General features: G+C 45.3%; 1 protein-coding gene across 1 annotated transcript in view; it reads right to left on the reverse strand.

Annotated features, from left to right (window-relative positions):
* LOC106699517 (A-kinase anchor protein 13-like) overlaps positions 1–19,386 on the reverse strand; it is a 93,015-nt gene that overhangs the window by 5,899 nt on the left and 67,730 nt on the right. The window contains exons 4-5 of the mRNA XM_014468064.2: positions 15,335–15,631; positions 8,164–8,347 (exon numbers count right to left, since the gene is read on the reverse strand). Coding sequence (XP_014323550.1) covers positions 8,164–8,347; positions 15,335–15,631 — 481 coding nt within the window. The remainder of the gene's footprint in view (positions 1–8,163; positions 8,348–15,334; positions 15,632–19,386) is intronic.

The following is a 19,386-nucleotide window of genomic DNA, read 5'->3' on the forward strand; positions in this document are numbered from 1 at the left end:
TCATCGATCGGCTGCCTCCTACACCTCCCCTAGTGGGGATCATAGCCAGCAATCTGGGCATGTGCCGTGACCAAAGAATCAAACTGGTGACCTCTTGGTTCCTGGGTCGACACTCAACCACTGAGCCACTCAGGCTGGGCTGTAAATTTAACTTTGAAGTTTGATTTTATAATGTCACTAACTCTGTTTAATTGTCTGACAGACATTACTGGCATATCTGCTTACTGAGATTAGCGCATAGAGACATCTATAGATATAAAAGCCTAAGCGACCAAACAACCGGTTGCTATGATGCGCACTGACCACCAGGGGGCAGACACTCAACGCAGGAGCTGCCCCCTGGTGCTCAATATACTCCCACAGCAAACCTCCTACGGCTGGCCAACCTCCCGCGGTCCCTCCCCCCAGCTGGCTGGCCCCAATCGCAGGCCAGGTGGAGGGACCCCACCTGTGCACGAATTTGTGCACTGGACCACTGGCCCTCTAGTTCTCCAATAAGAAAAAAGCCTTTGATGGCATAACTTGCTCTACTTACCACCACTCAGGAGGCTCTTTGTTAAGGCAGAAACAAAAAGTGATAGAGTCCCTTCCCAGCAAAATTAGTTCCCTACTAACCCTGCCACTAATATGTAAACCTTGGGAAATTCCCTTCTGCAACAATCACCTATTGACCATCTACCTCTCCCATGATCTCCTGCCAGAGGAATGTGCTTCTGTTGCTATAATTACTTCCAAGAGCTGACCCTCCAGGCTCCCAGTTCACTGTCCCTGTGGCCCTTTCTTGCTTCCTAGCACGCCTAGAGACCAAAGACTATCCATTGCAATTCTTCTCCCACTGCAATTCTTCCATGAACTCCGACACTCCTCCAACCTATCTTGTCGGCAGGTCTGGGTAGACCCCCGCATTCAGCAAGTACTCACATGCCAGGCACTATTGTAGGTGCTGGTGATATAAACCAAAACCCGTGTCCTGCGGGAGCTTATGCCCGTAGCAAGGGGAACAAGAGCATTCAGGTAAATAAAACACCTAGGATTCTGGAAGACAGCAAGAGCCACGTGAAAAATAAAGCAGGTCTGAGGGTTGCGATTTTAAATACGGCGGGTCAGGGAAGACCTCGCTGAGGTAACACTGAGGCCAGTACATTTTCTGCTGTGTTCAGTACTAATAAAATCTGGCAGAGCTCTATGTATAAGAATATTCACTGCAACTTTAAGTATAATAGTCTTGAAAGTTAGAAGCAACCTAGCCAAGTCGGTAATGAGAGGGCAGTTTGTTAAATTAAAGAACAGACTTACAGACTATTACGTAGCCATTAAAACATAAAGCCAGTGCATGAAAGGCCAGAATTTGTACCCAGGCTTTCCACTTCCACAGTGATACCTAGACTATAGTAGTTTCAAACTCTGACCACATTCAAATAACATAAACTGTAAGTCTGACATAATATGTATGAGAAGCTCATCAGGTATGTGAATTAGGTTTTGTTATCATAAATTTTACAGGATCCATAGCAAGTTTTTAACTGTAGAAAGCCACAATTAAGAGGCCATTCCTCAGACACTGGGGTTACAGCATCCAAACTGAGTATCCACATCTGGTTCCGAAAGTGAAGATTTATGTAAGTGGTACAATAACATCCAATAAGCCCAGAGTGAACGCCAACCAACTTTCCAGTGTCCTAACTGCTGTGCAACAATCAACAGCCAACCAGCCTCTGCTTCTTACCTTGTCCAGCATGGTGTATCTCACGAGAAAGTTCAAATTTGATGTTAACATATTGTAAAACCCTGTCAAACCAACTGCAGAAAAAAAACCCATGTTTTCTAGTACTAACAGCATTAGTCATTCAGGGGAGAAGTTCAAAGACACATCTGTTGAGGTACAACAACAAAGTCAGATCGAATGTCAGAGAATAGACGACGCAGATCAACAAGGTGTCAGTCTGTACTCACTTGCGGCTGCCCACACACCACGAGTATCGCAAGCCCATTCTACCTGGGTCCGTGCCGCATACTGCAGCTTTAAGGGTGGAGAGCCGCGGCCAGGTCGGCCCTGCCCAAAGGCGTGTTTTGCTGTCTCCCTCTGACAGGAAGTGCAGCACCTAGTTCCTTATTTGCGGGCCACTGCAGTATCTTTCACGAAACCACATCACCATCACAGTGCCAAACCTCAAGGAGTCCTACCAACTCCACCACAACGCCACTGAAATGGAGCAGGAGAAGCTAAATTGTGAGGGGGGTTGGAGAGGAGGGAATCAGTGACACCCTAAAATGAACAGGAGGCTACTCACGATCTTAGGTGTTTGTGGGGAACTCACTGCTAGGCTAGTTGTGGATTCATGCACATGCAAATTCACTAGAAATTTTAGCACTGATGGTTTCTCTCTTCCCCCTTTTTTTGGGGGGGGAAGGGGAGTGGGGCAGTTACTTCCATTTCTCTGAAGCTCAATGCCCTCATCTGTAAAGTGAGAATACCAAGTTTATTGTGAGATCAGATGCATGTAAAGGGTTGGCGTAGTGCATGGCCCTCCCAAAGTGCTCAACAAACTGTGACTACATGGTATTGGCTGCTGTAGTTCTAATGAACAGAAAAGAAAGAAGTTTCTGAGTATGAGACATTAAAAATTTAAAAAGCACAGGAGCCTGGGAGGTAGCTGTCAGGCAACTACACAGGTGTCATCCTAAACTATTTAGTCCCGAAAAAGGGAAAATGGGGCTTTCATTCCCTAGTGTTTCAAGGGATAGCATTACAGCTGTGGGGTGGCACTGACCTGGCAAAAGTATGTCAGAAACTGATGTGGAGCAGCCATGCCACATTCACTTACGGCTGGGGGTCACCTTATTGCCAATGAATATTCCTTCCTGGGTCTCCAAATAAAGGGACATGCTACATTCCTAAGAACTTCACAAGCACACTCCCCTTCAATCTTCTGTTGTTGTTAATCCTCACCCAAGGATATTTTTTCCATTGACTTTTCTTATTTTTAAAAAGAATAATTTTGGGGGTGGGGACAGCCGGGGAGTGGTCAATGGGGGGGGGAAAGGAGACTTATGTAATACTTGAAACAATAAAGAATTTAAATTAAAAAAAAAAGAATAATTTTTACTCCTCTTAATAATAAATGCAGGTAAAATTTTCCAGTCACTTGTATGACTTCAAGGAAACTTCAAAATTGAACAACAACAACAACAACCAATGTGTGATGGTTCCTAAAGGTCTGTGCTTTTCAGAGGATGGAAGGTGCCAACTGATCCTTCATTTGCTCATAGGCAAATGTCAAGTCCTATCAGAGGTTCATGTTTCCTTCCACTAAGGTCTATCGCGAAGTCAGAAATATTTTCAAAACCACACGCTGTTGCCATGGAGAATGTGTTCTCATTGGCTAAGATGTATAACCTCACAACTCTTTGAAGAAAACCTCTGAGGCCGAAACATTCATAGGCTGGGCCATTTGCCTGCGTACAGCAGGGAGAGAAGAGAAGTGGACTGAAGGAAAACAAGACTATGGAACGGCTTTGTTGCTGCAGCCCACTTCCCACACCAACCCATGTTCTCAGAAAGTCCAGACAGTGTGACAAAGTCCATGGGGAGTTACAGCCTCGTTCCAATTCCTGCTCCATTACTTGCCAGCTATGGCGGTCATCTGGTGAAGGCGGATAAAATGCCCACCCCCGAGGGCAGTGATGGCGAACCTATGACACGCGTGTCAGAGGTGACACTCGAACTCTTTTTTTTTGGTTGATTTTTCTTTGTTAAGTGGCATTTAAATATATAAAATAAATATCAAAAATATAAGTCTTTGTTTTACTATGGTTGCAAATATCAAAAAATTTCTCTATGTGACACGGCACCAGAGTGAAGTTAGGGTTTTTCAAAATGCTGACACGCCGAGCTCAAAAGGTTCGCCATCACTACCCTAGGGGTTGGGGAGAGGATAAAATATATGAGAATTTATGCAAAATGCCGAGCAGAAATACAGATGGCAACTGGTGTTCCTGTTACATAAATACAAGGGTTATCCTCAGAAAGTGCCTTTTGTCATTTCCCAGCATGCTGCCAGATAGAGAAATCCTGAAATTATTATTTGAATGGCTTTGAAAACACACACACACAAATAAACTAGGAAATATCAAAATTCTTAAAATGCTTCAGTGGGAAATTTGCCAAACAAGTCATTGAAAACCAGATCTATGAATCAGCGGCATCAGTTTCGTTAAAAGACTGACAATGTCACCCAACACAACTGCTCATAAAGTTCTATCAATAAACCTTAAAAAGAATAGGCCTGTGAACCATGGCAACTGTTGCCTACGTAGCCTTGGGCAAGGTATGCGGCCTCTCTGGGTCTCTCTCCTCATCTGTGGAGCACAGCACTAACTGTACTAATCTGACCACACTTTCGATGTCTGCTGAGAAATTTTAATGAGAATACTTGGAAAGCACCAATGTACAGATACTCACTATTTAATAAATGCCACTGCCCTTCCCCCACTTTCTAGTTTCCACCCAGTTCCAGCACCGTATCTTTACCAAGAGACAGAGACCCGATCATATGGTGAGAAAGAAGGGCAGGAAGATGGGTGGATGAATACATGGATAAGTGAACGGATGGACAGATGGACAGATGGGTGTCAGTCAAGCTAGATGAATGTAAAGCATATTGTAAAAACCCTGGCTATTATGTGGAAGGTACATTTGTACATTTACTTCATTCTTTCCTCCCCTGAGGAAAAGCAAAGGCTCAAACTGGTCATGCACCCGATGGACTACGAAGGACCCACTTGTCGAGTCCTTGCAGGGACCATAAGGAGGCAAGCCCTATGTTAACAGAACATCTTGCTCAACTGCACTCGGCTCCATTGTGAAATACGTACACTTGAGGAGCTGCTCTACCCTCTGACCTGAACCCAGGTTTCAAGTGCAAATGTGTCCAAAGAAGGACCTGAGAAACGAGAGACACTAACTCTCTGAGAGGGGCCACCATCGCCCACCACAGTGGACCATGACGCACGGCCTAGGGTCTGCCAGGCTGGGTCTGCGCTCTGTGCACACGTGTCATCCCAAACTGGGCAGACCACTGGCCTTTGATCCTGGGCCTGGTTCTGTTACTTGTAGCCTTAGGACTTTGGGAACTCACTTCATCTCTCTGGCCTCAGTTTCCTCAATTACAAAACAGGGGTAACACCTACCCTACTCACTCATTCAATGGTCACAGGAATGAAATACAAAAAGACTGGCCAAGTGTAACCAACAATACGTTTAAACCCATCTGATGGGTAACAGAAACGTCAAACTATGGTACTGAGACTCCGTTCCCCTCAGGCAAGGAGAGGCTAGGACTGAATGGAGAACGTAGAGCCTTTTCCTCATCACGTGCCAGTCATACTCTATCCCAGGGGCCTCTTCCTGCATCTGTCATATTTCTGTAGAGGGAATAATACGGGCCTCAGAATTCCACAGATGTGCATGTAACAGCAGCTTGACCACTTTTCTATAAAGCATTGAGCTCGTCATTTTAGTTCTCTGAGCCTTCAGATTTCATCAGTAAAATACATATAATGCCTACATAAGAAAGGGTGTCATAAGGGTGAAATGAAATATTAGGTATAACATATCAACAATGCACTGCAGGCATTCGATAAATAAAGAGTTGTTGAACTGATACTGAAAATGAGACGGTTATGAGGACAAACATTTTGGCACTCGCTCTTTGGACAAATGAAATATCTCGCCATTTTTATGTTAATACTCCACAGTTAAAATCCTTACGAGAAGTATTCCTTTTGTAATGGTGGCCGCATTGTAAATGATTCCTTAACGACCTAGAGTTCCCTGCGCCATCAACCCAGAGTCATCGAGACATCACAGCCTGTGTCAGAGAGCCAAACTAATTCTTTTAAAGTGATATCTATTACACTTGGGAATAATTTCAAACTCTTATCAAGTAGGGACATCCAAATGCTGCCTGGAAATATTTCAAGATTTTGGAAAAATTTCCTTAATGGATGAAAAACTGATACAGACCTAGAGGAAAAGGAGGAAAATTAAGAAAAGGGCAATAAGGGAGAATATTTTTGTCAGTCACTCTGCTATGCACTCTCCATGCATTCTTTTGTTGCTGTTAATCCTCACTCGAGGATATTTTTCCATTGATTTTTAGAGAGAGTGGAAAGGAGGGGGAGAGACAGAGAAACGTTGATGTGAGAGAGACACATCAATTGGTTGCCTCCCGCACGCACCCTGACCAGGGCCAAGCCTACAACTGAGGTACATACCCTTGACCGGAATCGAACCTGGGGCCCCTTAGTCTGTGGGCCAACACTCTATCCACTGAGCCAAACCAGCTAGGGCTCTCCAAGCATTCTTTCATTTATTTCTCAAAGCAACCCACTCTTCCTTGAAATTCTAGCAGAGTCTACTAATACCACAGTAAGACTAGGGGATTGAGAAAAATCACCCCCCAAGCTTTTTAAATGGCTAATTATGACCCAGCACTTTTTCTAGGTGACAGAACCGACGCCTAGAGGAAGAGCCAGCAGAATCCCAGGTCGGGCTGGACCTGCAGCACCGCTCACGCTCTCCTCATGCGGGCCTCTGTGAAGGTTTCCGAATCTGGCTTCCCCTTTCTTTCCCTTTCTTATTGTGGAATGAGTGGTCTTCACACAGTAACAGGGGAGGCACCATGAAGCAAGCCAGACCTCTTCTCCAAGAACACACTCTAGTTTCCTTTAAGCTGTGCTGCAATAGGTCTTGTGACACCCTCACCAGCATATAATGCAGCTGTTGTAATCGCTTCATTTCCCCATTTGGATGGCAATCCTTAACCAACCCTGCTTCCCAGCAAAAACTCCAGGCCCCAAGAACACAGTTAGGGGAACTGCATTGAAATCGCCTAATAGTTATAGTAAGTCACTGGTTTCAACTACTGGAACGAGGCCTGTCTTCCGGAGGCCGTGAGGCAAGCAGCAGAGGGAATCCAATCACTGGCCAGATGGGAAGTACGGGGGAATGGAGCCTATCGCTTCTGGAATACTGTCGTAGGGGAGCTCAAGTAGCCACCGCTCATTTGAGATGAAGGGCGCCCCTCCTACCGTCACTGTATCTACGGCACCCATTACAAAGCTTCCTGCAAAGAACCTTCTGTCTGGCTCGACTGGGAAAGCTCTAAGCGTAGCACCTAAAGCAGAAACAAGCAAAAGAGCTGTTGATATGACAGTTAGTAGCATTACATTCAGAGATCTCTTCTGGGCCATTGTACACTGTCCCACACTCACAGCTAAAAATAGTCAACTATGAGCTGCAACTAAATGAAGTTTGCCGTGAGCAAAACATCTGAGAATTAGGGAATACTGACTTAATTTACAAGGAGCCCTCAATTGCTAAAGACCAGAAATCCAAGGTTCATTCTTCAGTTACGGAGCAGAAAGATGACAATGATCATAACACAATAAACATATTCAATAAAAACTGTACTTGAAATTTCTGCGTTTTATAAATATTCCAATGGAAACATGTTGCCTGCTATAATGCATTTATTTTCGAGTATTTTAACTAATAGCCTTTCTTCAGAAAACTCTCGGAAGAGTCAGTCTGTATGACAACCGAATACACACACACACACACACACACACACACACACACACACGCTATTCTACAGCGATTTCCAAGACAACTCGGTTGCTTTTTACTGCCATTCATACGAATAGACGATTGCTCTGGTTTTATTCACAGAAATTACATTCAAACCTAACCTCCGTGGTTCAGTACATTCCCCGCATGCAGTTATATTAAAGTATTCACTTCTAATTAACTCTTACAAGTGTTGAAGACATACCACAAAAAAGGTATGGCACCGGAAAACTCCTTCCTCCTGTACTAGACAGGGATCGACTAGACACCTGGCAATAGAATGCTACCCCCACAGACAAGACTTATAACAAAAGGCGAGAGCAGTGCAGGCAGGAGGCAAAGGGGAGAGAAATGGTGGTGTGACTTACGTGTGTCACTCACAGTGAGGCAGGAGCAGGCGGACAAAGCCTCCAGCAGAAGGCAAGGCACGGAGCAAACACACCGAGATGCCAAGTGGGTGGTACAATCATGAGCCAGGGGTGGGGTTGGTGGGGAGGGGAGGGGAGGGGAGGGGAGGGAGAACGAGCACTTACTCGGTCAGGAGCTTGTGCAACTTGTGATAACCCCGCTGCAAGGCCAAGCTGGCAGGTGTCGCTCCTTCCTGGTTGTGGATGCTGAGCGCTCCTCGGCCACCTGGCTTCTGCAACAGGAACCACGTCAGCCGCAGCAGGCCCAGCCGCACGGCAAAATGCATCAATGTCTCCCGGGGGCCGCCATCTGCAGAGGGGGAGACGATGTGAAGAAGCGAGGGGAGAAGGTGAAAAACAAAAAAGCAAACCAACAAAAAGGCGAGGTGGGTGAACACCACGACCTCCAAGTACCTAAGATCCTAAAGTTAAGGCCACAACGTACAACATGAACAATTCTGTAGTGGCCGAGGAAAAACAGCTCTCAAGGGAAAACAAAATAAAGTTAGAAAAAAACAATGAGGAGCAAAATCTCCAATAGGAGACAGTTCCACAAGAGGATCAAGCCTTCTCCACATTCCAATTTAATACACCTGTTCTATGAACTGATCTATGAGCTAATTTATAAGGGTGGCTCCACACACATTCTTTTCCTTACCAAAAAAAAAAAAGTGGGTGGCCCAGCAGGTGTGGCTCAGTGGTTGAGAGTCCACATATGAAGCAGGAAGTCATGGTTCAATTCCTGGTCAGGGTACATGCCCGGGTTATGGGCTAGGATCCCCAGTAGGGGCGTGCAGGAGGCAGCTGATCCATGATTCTCTGTCATCATTTTTTTCTCTCTCCCCCCCTCTCCCTTCCTCTCTGAAATCAATACAAATATACATATTCTTTAAAAAGTGGATTTTGGTCACAACATGGGATCCAGCAGGAAGAGTTATTGATTTTGTTCCTTTTGCATCCGTTTAAATGCTAGTTTAAACCTACAATTTAGGATTGATCTCTGTTCTTTCCCCTCTGTACCTATATATTTTTCCTCTGATGTTCCTTTGTATTTTTCCTCTCTTCTGAGAGTTACTCAACTGTGTTTTCAGACCACTAACTGCATTTCCTCTGATGTCAATGGGGTCCTTTGTCCCCGTCTGAATTGAATTATGCCACGGGATGCTGGATGTCCTCGCATCATGTCAGCCAATTCCCTGTCCGTCTTTGCCCTCACTGTGATGGCTTTTCTGCAGATGTAATTAAAGCCCCTAATCAGTTCATTTAATAAGGAAGATATCCTGGAGAAGCCGGGCGGGCCTGAGGCAGTTGGAAGGCTTCGAAGGCAGGGCTGAGTTTCCCCGGGAGAGAGAGAACCCGCCTGTGGGAGCCGGTGTCTGGGAGCTGGCGGTGCCTATGCTCCAGAGCTCCATCCTGCTCCGTCTCCCCTTCCCACTGTCTGAGGACCACACTCTGGCTCACGCTGGTGAGTTTGGGGCTTGCTTAGTGAGCCCCCACAATCACGCAAGCTATTCCCGATAATAAATTTTTTTTAAATATATTTTTATCTCAGAGAGGAAGGAAGAGGGAGAGACAATCATGGATCAGCTGCCTCCTGCACGCCCCCTACTGGGGATCGAGCCCACAACCCAGGCATGTGCCCTGACCGGGAATCGAACCATGACCTCCTGGTTCATAGGTCGATGCTCAACCTCTGAGACATACCGGCTGGGCTCCCTGTAATAAATCTTAATACATACTTGTTCCCCCTAATGGTTCTGATTCTCTGGCTGAAACCTGACTGACATACTCATTAAACCTATTTTTCTCCTTGCTGCTTCCTTCTCTAATTTCATTATAAGCCTGCCTTCTTCGATCTTTTAAAGGACAAATGGAAAATCTCTTCTTGATTTCTCATTCGTTTCTTAAAGAAAATTACACTCAGAGAGCCTTCCATCTGAACACTCATGATATGTTCCCATTTCCTTTATGCTGTAATGTTCTTTTGTAGGCCATATGTTGGCTGGTTGGTTTTCCTGGTTAACCATCAATTGGAAAAATCCCTATGTTGCCCCAGCTCTGACCCACAGAGCAGGTATAGGAAATGTCTGGGTCCCCCTTGCTATCTACTCATATGCTGGAAGCACCTCCCGTACATTCGTGCCCAGATGTGCAGAGAAAGCTGATGTGCCCGGAGAGCAATTCAGCTATGAAATGCTAGGTGGCTGCATCTTCTTCAAATTGCCAGATTTTCTAACTAAGCAAAGCGCTGCAGGTTCTGTGAACAATATAGCAATCAAAGCCTATGTGTACTTTTCTTACCCCATCGATCCACCCAGAGGCCCGGCTACAGTAACTTCCGAATCTCTATCTATGAGACGCCAATATCCACATTCTTTCTACTACTCTGAACTGCCTCTCAAATACACCTGAAGCTCGTATGACGCAGGAAATCTACACCCCGGGGGGAAGGAGAACAAAAGGCCGGTGTGAGATGTGGGCTCTTGGAAAAATGACACTTGTAATCTGGCGACAGAATCAAGGTTTGACAGGCAACAAAGCCTGGTGGAGCTGAGGTCCTGCCATTACTAGAAACTGCTTGTCTTGGGAGTCAAGACAGCAGTAATCCTCTGTGAAGAGAAAAATCCCTCAGCAGTCTTTTCATATTTCATTATTTTCTTTTGTAGTAGCTATGACAGCTGAAAAATACATAAATACTAGCAAGTGCAGCTAAGGAAAAATTTCCATGAAAACCTATGGAACAAGTTTGAAACAGGCAGCAAATGATTATGGTTGAGGTTCTATTAACCAACATCAGACACATAGAACTGAGAACGCACAGGCTGTTTTCAGCAAAGTCTTTCTTCAGCCTGTCTCCTCCTCCTCTCCACCCAAATTTCTCTCTGTGGGAGGATGCCTACCTCCCGTGACGATTAGCTTTCCTTTTCACCTAGTCCCACAATACCATGACTAAGAATGAGATGTCCCCAGCATGTTCTCCTCCTTACTCTTCAATCGGCCCACCCTCCGACCTGAGAGGTATGCTGATTGCTACTGTACCAGGTTCTTTCAGGGGGGGAAAAAGCATCTTAATTCATCATTTTCACTCACCACCGAGGTATTAAAAAGCTAAAACAACTAGCCCAGTCAGTGTGGCTCAGCAGTTGAGCACTGACCCAGGAACCAACAGGTCACTGGTTCAATTCTTGGTTAGGGTAGATGCCCGGGTTGTGGCCTCCATCCCCAGTAGGGGGCGTGCAGGAGGCAACCAATCAATGATTCTCTCTCATCATTTGTTTTTATTTCTCTCCCTCTCTCTTCCCTTCTGAAATCAATAAAAACATACTTTAAAAAAAGAAAAGAAAGCTCTAGCGGATTTGGCTCAGTAGATAGAGCACCTGCCTGAGACTGAAGGGTCCTGGGTTCAATTCCAATCAAGAGCATGTACCTGGGTTGCAGGCTCCATCCCCGCCCCGGTCGGGGCTCATGCCAACCAATCGCTATCTCTCTCTCACATTGATGTTTCTCTTTTTGTCTCTTCCCTTCCCTTTCACTCTCTCTAAGAATCAATAAAAAATATCCTTGGGTGAGATTAACTAACTAAATACATACATACATACATGCAATTAAAAAAAAAAAGCTAAAACAACTGATACTTGGTAATTCACAGGGAAGGTACCCTTACCCCATTATCCACCCTCCCCCCAGATGAATGCTTACTGGCATTTAAGGGAGAACTAAGGCTAAAAGAACAGTATAGAGGCTGCTTTAGGCAACTAGAGATTAAAGAACACTTAGAAGAATTCAAATGGACAAACCCCCTCTTGCTCATGTTTAAAGTGAGGATTAACTTTAGAAATAAGTTAAAGCAAAAGAGAAACAGTCTCACTATGCTGTTCTTTCCTCTTATAAGACATGTTCCTTTCCCTCATCAGAGCTCAAAGTTTGTCTCTAAAAGGCTACTGCATATTGGCCCCGGTGTGTTCAAAATGCACAGCTCTGCTCACTAGCACACATGATCCAAATTGTTTTCCTCCACTTTATACGTGAAGAAATTGAGAAACAGATTAGCATTCTGCACAAACCCTTGCAGTGAAGCCAGGAGATAAACAAACTGACTCCACTGCCTATGTTCTTTCCCGTTTACAATATGAAAGCTAAACCAGAAGTTCTTAATTTCACGTTCATTCCTGCGGTTCAAGGCAGCAACGAATCCCTGAAATTATATGTAAATTTCTGCAGGCCTCTATGTATTTTTTTCCGTAGGAGAAATCTGAGCTATTTTAAAAGGAGTCACTGACCTGAAAAAAAAAAAAGTAAAAGCTCTGCATGCGAACAATTAGTATGAGGATTAAGCACAAATCTTACATGACTCCTTTGTACAAGCATTAAGCTGGAATACCAGTAAATACCCTCGCCTTTAATAGCAAGTAGCCCTGTTATGTAACAAGTGCCCTATTTACCTGTTTCATTATCCCAGGCAACAAGCTCACTTGGTACCTTCTTTCTTTAAACAACTTTTAAAAGTATTAGAGGTACAACTCGACGTGAGCAGAATGTTCCTCTACATTCATCCCGGGACAGCAAGCAAGCCCCTCTCCACTGAAGCTGCTCTGCCCTTAAAATACTCAGTCTTTGTAGATTCTAATCCACAACTGATTGAACAGTTAAAACTGCAGAATTCGAATCTAGCCCTTGAAACCAGATTCCTGCTCCCAGTTGTTGACTCAAAGGCAGGAATATATCAAGACCTTTCCATGAATTTCGCCTTGCAAAGTATACCCCTAACTTGTTCATTTTCATTTGTTCTTTAATTATTTTTAATGTATGTAAAAATTCACTTTTGTATAGTCTCATGATTTGGAACACATGCATGGATTCTTACAACCACCACTGCCAAAATGCAGAACCATTCCAACACCCAAAGAATTCCCTCAGATACCCCTCTGCTGTCAGACGCTCCCCCCTCCTAGACTTGGCAACTACCAATCGAGTTTCTGTGCCTATAATTTTGCCTTTTCCAGAATCTCTCATAAATGAAATCATACAGTAAACACCCTTTGGACACTTACTTTCTTACTTAGCACAATGCATTTCAAATGCATCCAAGTTGTTGCAAATGGCAATAGTTCTTATTGCTGAGTAATATTCAACTGTGGATGTACCACGGCTTGTTTATATATTCGCCGAGTGAGAGAGATCTGGGTTACTTCCAGTTTTTGGTGATTATAAATAACCTGCCATAGGCATATTTGTGTGAAGATTTTTTGAGTGAATGGAAGATTTCTGTTCTCTAGGAGGAATAGGCAGAAGTGGAATTGCTGGGTCATACAGTAAATGCACATGTGACATTGTAAGAAACTGCCAAACCATCTCCTAGAGCGGTGATATCACTCTGCACTCCCACAGAGTGGAAGGGAAGATGAGGACAGAGCGAGAGAAACACTGACGTGAGAGAGCAAGCACATCAATTAGTCGCCTCCCGCATGTACCCCTAACCAGGGCCAGGGATCGAGCCTGCAACCGAGATACATGCCCCTTGACCTGAATCGAACATGGACCCCTCAGTCCGCAGGCCTATGCTCTATCCACTGAGCCAAACCGGCTAGGGCTGGCACTTGGTATGTTTAACCTTAGCTTTCCGCATAGGTGTGTAATGGTACCTTACTGTGATTTTAATGCGTTTTCCTAAGTGTTCACGTTTGCTTTAACCTGAGCTAGCACTACTTGAGCAATTATACAACAGAAGCTTAAGAAGTACACGGAAAGTCCACAGAAATATTAAAGCTGGTCAGTTCCCGATTAAAGACAAGGAAGCTAAGGCTCAGAGAGGGGAACTGAGACGCCTAAAGCTTCAGAGCTATGTTTTTTCTAGTACAGCTGACCTTTGAACAACAAGGGGGGCGGGGCACCGCGTATGTAGTCAAAAATTAGCATATAACTAAGTCAGCCTTCTGCGCAGGTGGATTCCCACCCGTAGACTAAAAACATGCGTACAAGAGCGCCTGCGCAGTTGAAACCCATGTTGCTCAGGGTGAAATGGATTTCTTGTTAATATGGTAACATGAACAAACTATCCAACTCCCATGCCTTCTTTAAAGAAACAAAACCTTAATAAAGACACCATAAGCTCCACAAGTAACTACTGCACCCCATCTTGACAGAGACTCATGAATGGCAACCGGAATAAGCAGTCCCAGGCCAGCGCAGACACAGTGGGGCTGTGGGGGTTGGCCCCAACATTAGGTGTCTGGCAAGGCGGTCATGCCCTGCCCAAGGGCAAGCACTCTGATCTCCAGGTCTTGGCACTGCAGAGGGTTCTTGGACATGGTATAAGCAAAGAAAAGGCAGGAAAGGTGATTTCTTCCTGATTTGATTTTAGAGTCTACACATGCCTTTGTGTTTTACCTGGACTGCCTTGGCATGTCCACAGTAAGCCCCTGAGGGTAGGGGGCGGCATTTCTGCGGCTGATCACAGGCTTAACTGTTAAATTCAGTGAATACGAGAGAGGCAAAGCTGGCAAATACCCCTCACCAATCGGCGTGTATTTGATGGGTCTGTGGGAGCAGGAACTGAGCATGCCCCTGGCTCAGCCTCCTCTGGGCATCCCTCGTCAGGATCTGCTGCCTGCAGAGGGGGTGACTTCGGGTCTGCTCTCCCTAAACAACACGGTCACCAAAGCTGGGTGGACACTGAAGGGCAGTCCTGTGACTGTCCAGCTCTTTGAGAGATAAAGTAGAAAGGACAGCAAATCCTTCGGGCAGGAGGGCTGATGTCAGTCTTCCAGTCCAGCTTTATCAGTAACAGAAAAACATTTCCACCTCTCGCTGTGTACCTGCTAAATCTTTCAACTGGATTTGAACGTGGGAAGGAAAGAGGATGTTATTTATTGGAGCCCAGGTTTAGGCTGTTTCATTGAAATTTATATATAAAACCATGGCATCTAGTAGATGGCATCGGCCACAAGAACAACTATGTGGGAAAACCCCTATCTGACAAAGAGGAACATCGGTGTGGGGGTTTCTTTATTGTTGTTGTTTTGTGCGTCCGCCCATGGACTGAAGGATCTCAGGTTCGATTCCTGACAGTTGCAGGTTCCCCAGCCCTGGTGGGGGCAGTGCAGGAGGCAACCAATCAATGTGTCTCTCTCATTGCTGTTTCTCTCTCTCTCCCCCTCCTCCCTCCCTTTCACTCTCTCTGGAAATCAATGGAAAAAATATCCTCCGGTGAGAATTACAACAAAACAAACAAACAAACCAAAAGACCCTGTAAGTATTCCAAACTCAGCGTGTCTTTGTGGGTCATTTAAGTTCTTACCACGCAAAGTCTGATTGGTCCCCAACACATTCCACTCCGCCGGCAGCTTCAGGTGTCGGAAAGCGAGGGCCACCTTCTCATCAAGGGAATTCACATCTGTAGACGGGGGTCCTGACCGATCAAGAAAGCGGGTGAAGTTCAGCGCCTGCTGGTTCCCAGCGCTGGTGGCCAGGAACTGGGCTGCATCATACGCCTCGTCCTGGATGAACTCAAAGTCTTCTTCCGCCACCACAAACACGGGGAGGCCCTCTTTGGAAGCACATAGCAGCACCTTCACTGTCTCACAGCAGTCGTGACCTTGAGAAAATACACGGAACAGGAAGACAGTACAGTATTAGCCGCCTCCTGCTGAGAGGACACGCATGGCCTCACTGCCCTTCTCGAAGCTCCTCCTTCCCCTGAACTCTGACAGCAATCTTCCAAACTTCTTAAAACCAATCTTCCAAACTTCTTAAAACTCCATTTCCAGCTCTATTGTTTGCAAGTATGAAGTAATCCCTTACCAAACAGCAGACAACTGTATCTCAGCTGTCACCATACGTACAGCATAGTGTCTGGCACTGAACAGTCTCTGAGTATTTCAATATATACCAAACTGCGGCTGTTCAATTTGAACAAACCAAAAAAAAAAAAAATGAAAGCTCGCCCAGCTGGCATGACTCTGTGGTTGAGCATCGACCTATGAAACAGGAGGTCATGGTTTAATTCCCAGTAAGGGCACGTGCCTGGGGTGTGGGCTCGATCCCCAGTAGGGGGCGTGCCAGAGGCAGCTGATCAAGGATTCATCATTGATGTTTCTATCTCTCCCTCTTTCTTCCTCTATGAAATCAATCTATATATATAAGGCTAATATGCAAAGTGTCCCCTTGGGAGTTCAACCATGAGACCAGGAGTTCAATTGCTCACTATGATGTGTCCTGACCACCAGGGGGCGGCATGGAGCGAGGGGAGGCCCCGGCCGGCTGCCGGCAGCTGGGGAAGGGAGGCCCCAGCCAGAAGTCAGAAAGCCCCAATCAGCCCTGATTGCTGGCCAGGCCGAGGGACCCTACCCGTGCATGAATTTTGTGCTCTGGGCCTCTAGTAAAAATACATATTTAAAAAATGTATCTTTCTAATGAGAACAAAATAAAGGAGAGGGAACTGATGCTGTTGCTTTGCCTGGTTAACCGCAGGCACCTGTACATCCATGGCTCCCCTGAGTCCATTCCCACGCAGGGACTGCTTTTCCACGGGGCGGGAGGCCCAGTGAAACCCTCTATGTGGCCCATGACCCTGACTTTCCATGCCATGGGCACAGGCGAACAGAGGTTTCAGACTTGGACAGAACAAACTATGCTTTTGGTTGTCTTTGCAAGAGAAAACAGCAATTTTTTTCCCACGTTTCCAATGAGAACAGGAAAAGTGATTTTTCCACATACTTTTCCCCCAGGGACCTCCTTAAGCCCTTTACCCTGTAACAAAAGAAGTCTCTCACTGCTGTGTGATTTCAGAATGGTAATCAGTATTTACTAACCGAGCACCTACTACATACCAGGCATTTTCTCTACACAGCAAATTCAGGAGCTATGTATTTATCAGGTGTTGTCCTCATCTTATGGATGAGAGAACTGAGACCTCAAGGTTACACACATTAAGAAGCAGAGCCCATCATTCAAATTCAAGTCTGACGCCAAAGGACATGGCCTAATATACATGATGATGCGAGAGTTCTGTGCCACATTGTTTATAACCAAAGGAGGAAGAATGATAGCTTTGCCCCTGCCTGAAAGGCGCCCAATACTTGGAATGAGAAGCCAGTGTAACTATTAGGCCAAAATAACAGGTTCATGAACCTCTAAGATCAGTCTCCCTATAGACACACAACTCTACCAGACACTCCCACTGCCTTCGGAGTTGAATTCTTTCTATGGAGGTTTTAAGAAACGAAGGGACCCTCTGTGTGTGTGCATGTGTGTACACCCATGTATGCATTTCAGCTCAATACGTACTTTGAACTTATGCAATAAAATGAGGGGGAAAACACCTGAATCTTTCTTTGAAGGGCAGCCAACCTAATTACCTATGACAACCATGTCAGCAGAAACAAGTCGACTGAGTCAGGGAGTAGGCTTGGTGTTTTCCTGGCAGAAAGTGAGAATACCTTTTCAACTGTTGTAACATCTAACAATAGCTGGACAGCCACCAAGCCCCAGGAACTGTGATTAGAAGGTACAGATGAGTAAGAAGGTACGTCTCAGCCCTTCAGAGGTTTCCGGTCTACAAACAGGAATCAAACAAGCTGCAGATAACTGCGAAGTCACAATGGAATGGGTTCTATAAGAAACATACAGGCTCAGCAGGCGTGGCTCAGTGGGTGAGCCACAGTTCGATTCCGGGTCAGGGCACATGGCCAGGCTGTGAGCTCCATCCCCAGTGGGGGGCCTGCAGGAGGCAGCAAATCGATGATTCTCATCATTGATGTCTCTATCTCTCCCTCTCCCTTCCTTTCTGAAATCAATAAAAATATAGTTAAAAAAATAAAATGAACGGTCCTGATTTTTTCTTACCAGTCTCCTTCCCCACACTGTGCAAAGGTGAGAAACCTGATTTTTTCTTACCAGTCTCCTTCCCCACACTGTGCAAAGGTGAGAAACCTGAAACCTTGAACCAGAAAGGGAGTTGCAATGCCACCAAAATTAATAGCATTTATGGCACTGCAACGTCACCTTCTGGATATACCCAGAGTTCAGACCATATTCCACTCTCTCTCTCTCTCTCTCTCTCACACACACACACACACACACACACACACACACACACACACAGCAATGGCAATGGGGAAGCAATACCACCTGACTCCTGACTAGAGAGTACAGAAGCAGCGTATCTGCGCAGAAATCTAGCTGGAATTGCTAAAATGACTGTTTACGTTGCTAGGATGGGTGGGGACAAACGAGGGGAGATAAACAGAAGAAGGTGAGGGTATGAGGTATGTGTGCAAGCCAAGTGCTCAGCAGTGTAGGCAATGTCTCTTTTGCTGCTTTAGCAGAAGAATTTGTTTAGAAAGTGGCTGGGTGAACTACTGGCAGCTCTCTTTGCAGAAAGTGAAAATAAAACTGTATATTAGAGGAGGTAGAATGTCAGAAAAGGCCATGAAAGGGATATGTAAGAGAAGCCATCTGATTGTCAGCCCAGTATTTCCCCTTCAGACATGAACTCACAATCTAGAGGAGAAACTATGAATCATCTTAGGCGAACAGTGCCATAAATCTGGAATTTGTTTGATATGATTATAGGCCTGCTTCTTTTTCAAAAGAAAAACTGAGGATTCAAAGAGGACTGGAGAACGGACGGTTTCCTGGATTAGTCTTCGCTAAATGGAGCAAATTGGAAGAGTTACTACTGATGAAGAATAAACTGCCTCACCCTGCCGTCTGAATCCAACCACACGAGGCTGGCCGGGCACCTCTCTCACATTAATGTTTCCTATTAGGCTCAAGTGCTTCTTAAGATTATTTTTTAATCCTCCTACCCTCTCAGATGAAGCATCTAGAGAAAAAAATCAACACTTTCAAAACAAGGTGATATGGGTCTATAATACAATAAGCTAAAATCACTGCATATGCACACAGAAGACCTCTGGCTGCCATAAATTAGCTCTGGAGCCATGACTTCGGCATGGGCCATTCATTTCCTGAGGGCCTTCGTGCACACAGAAGTGCTAGGTGTCTACATCTGCACTGCATAGCCAATTCAATGTGATATCCAATTCCAAAATAGCCAATCCAATACGATAATCACCATTTAACTTCTTTTTATGTGAAACAGAAGCTGCAATGGAGAGAAGAGTAGCAAGGTTCCAGCCAATTCCGTGGTGTTTTCCTTCCACTCAATTCTCTAGTAACGAAGGAAAAGAAAAATCACGGGTCTTTTTAAAAAGGGAAGTTCTGAGAAACTGGCTGTTCGCCCAGGGGATTCGGAGGGAAAGAAGAGAGCTAAGCTGTTAAAGAAACATGACCTACTCCGCCTTCTGAAGTTATCCCACAGGCAGGTCCCGCTCATTTACAACAGAA

Source organism: Myotis lucifugus, unplaced genomic scaffold, assembly GCF_000147115.1.
Source record: "Myotis lucifugus unplaced genomic scaffold, Myoluc2.0 scaffold_425, whole genome shotgun sequence".
Lineage (NCBI taxonomy): Eukaryota > Metazoa > Chordata > Mammalia > Chiroptera > Vespertilionidae > Myotis > Myotis lucifugus.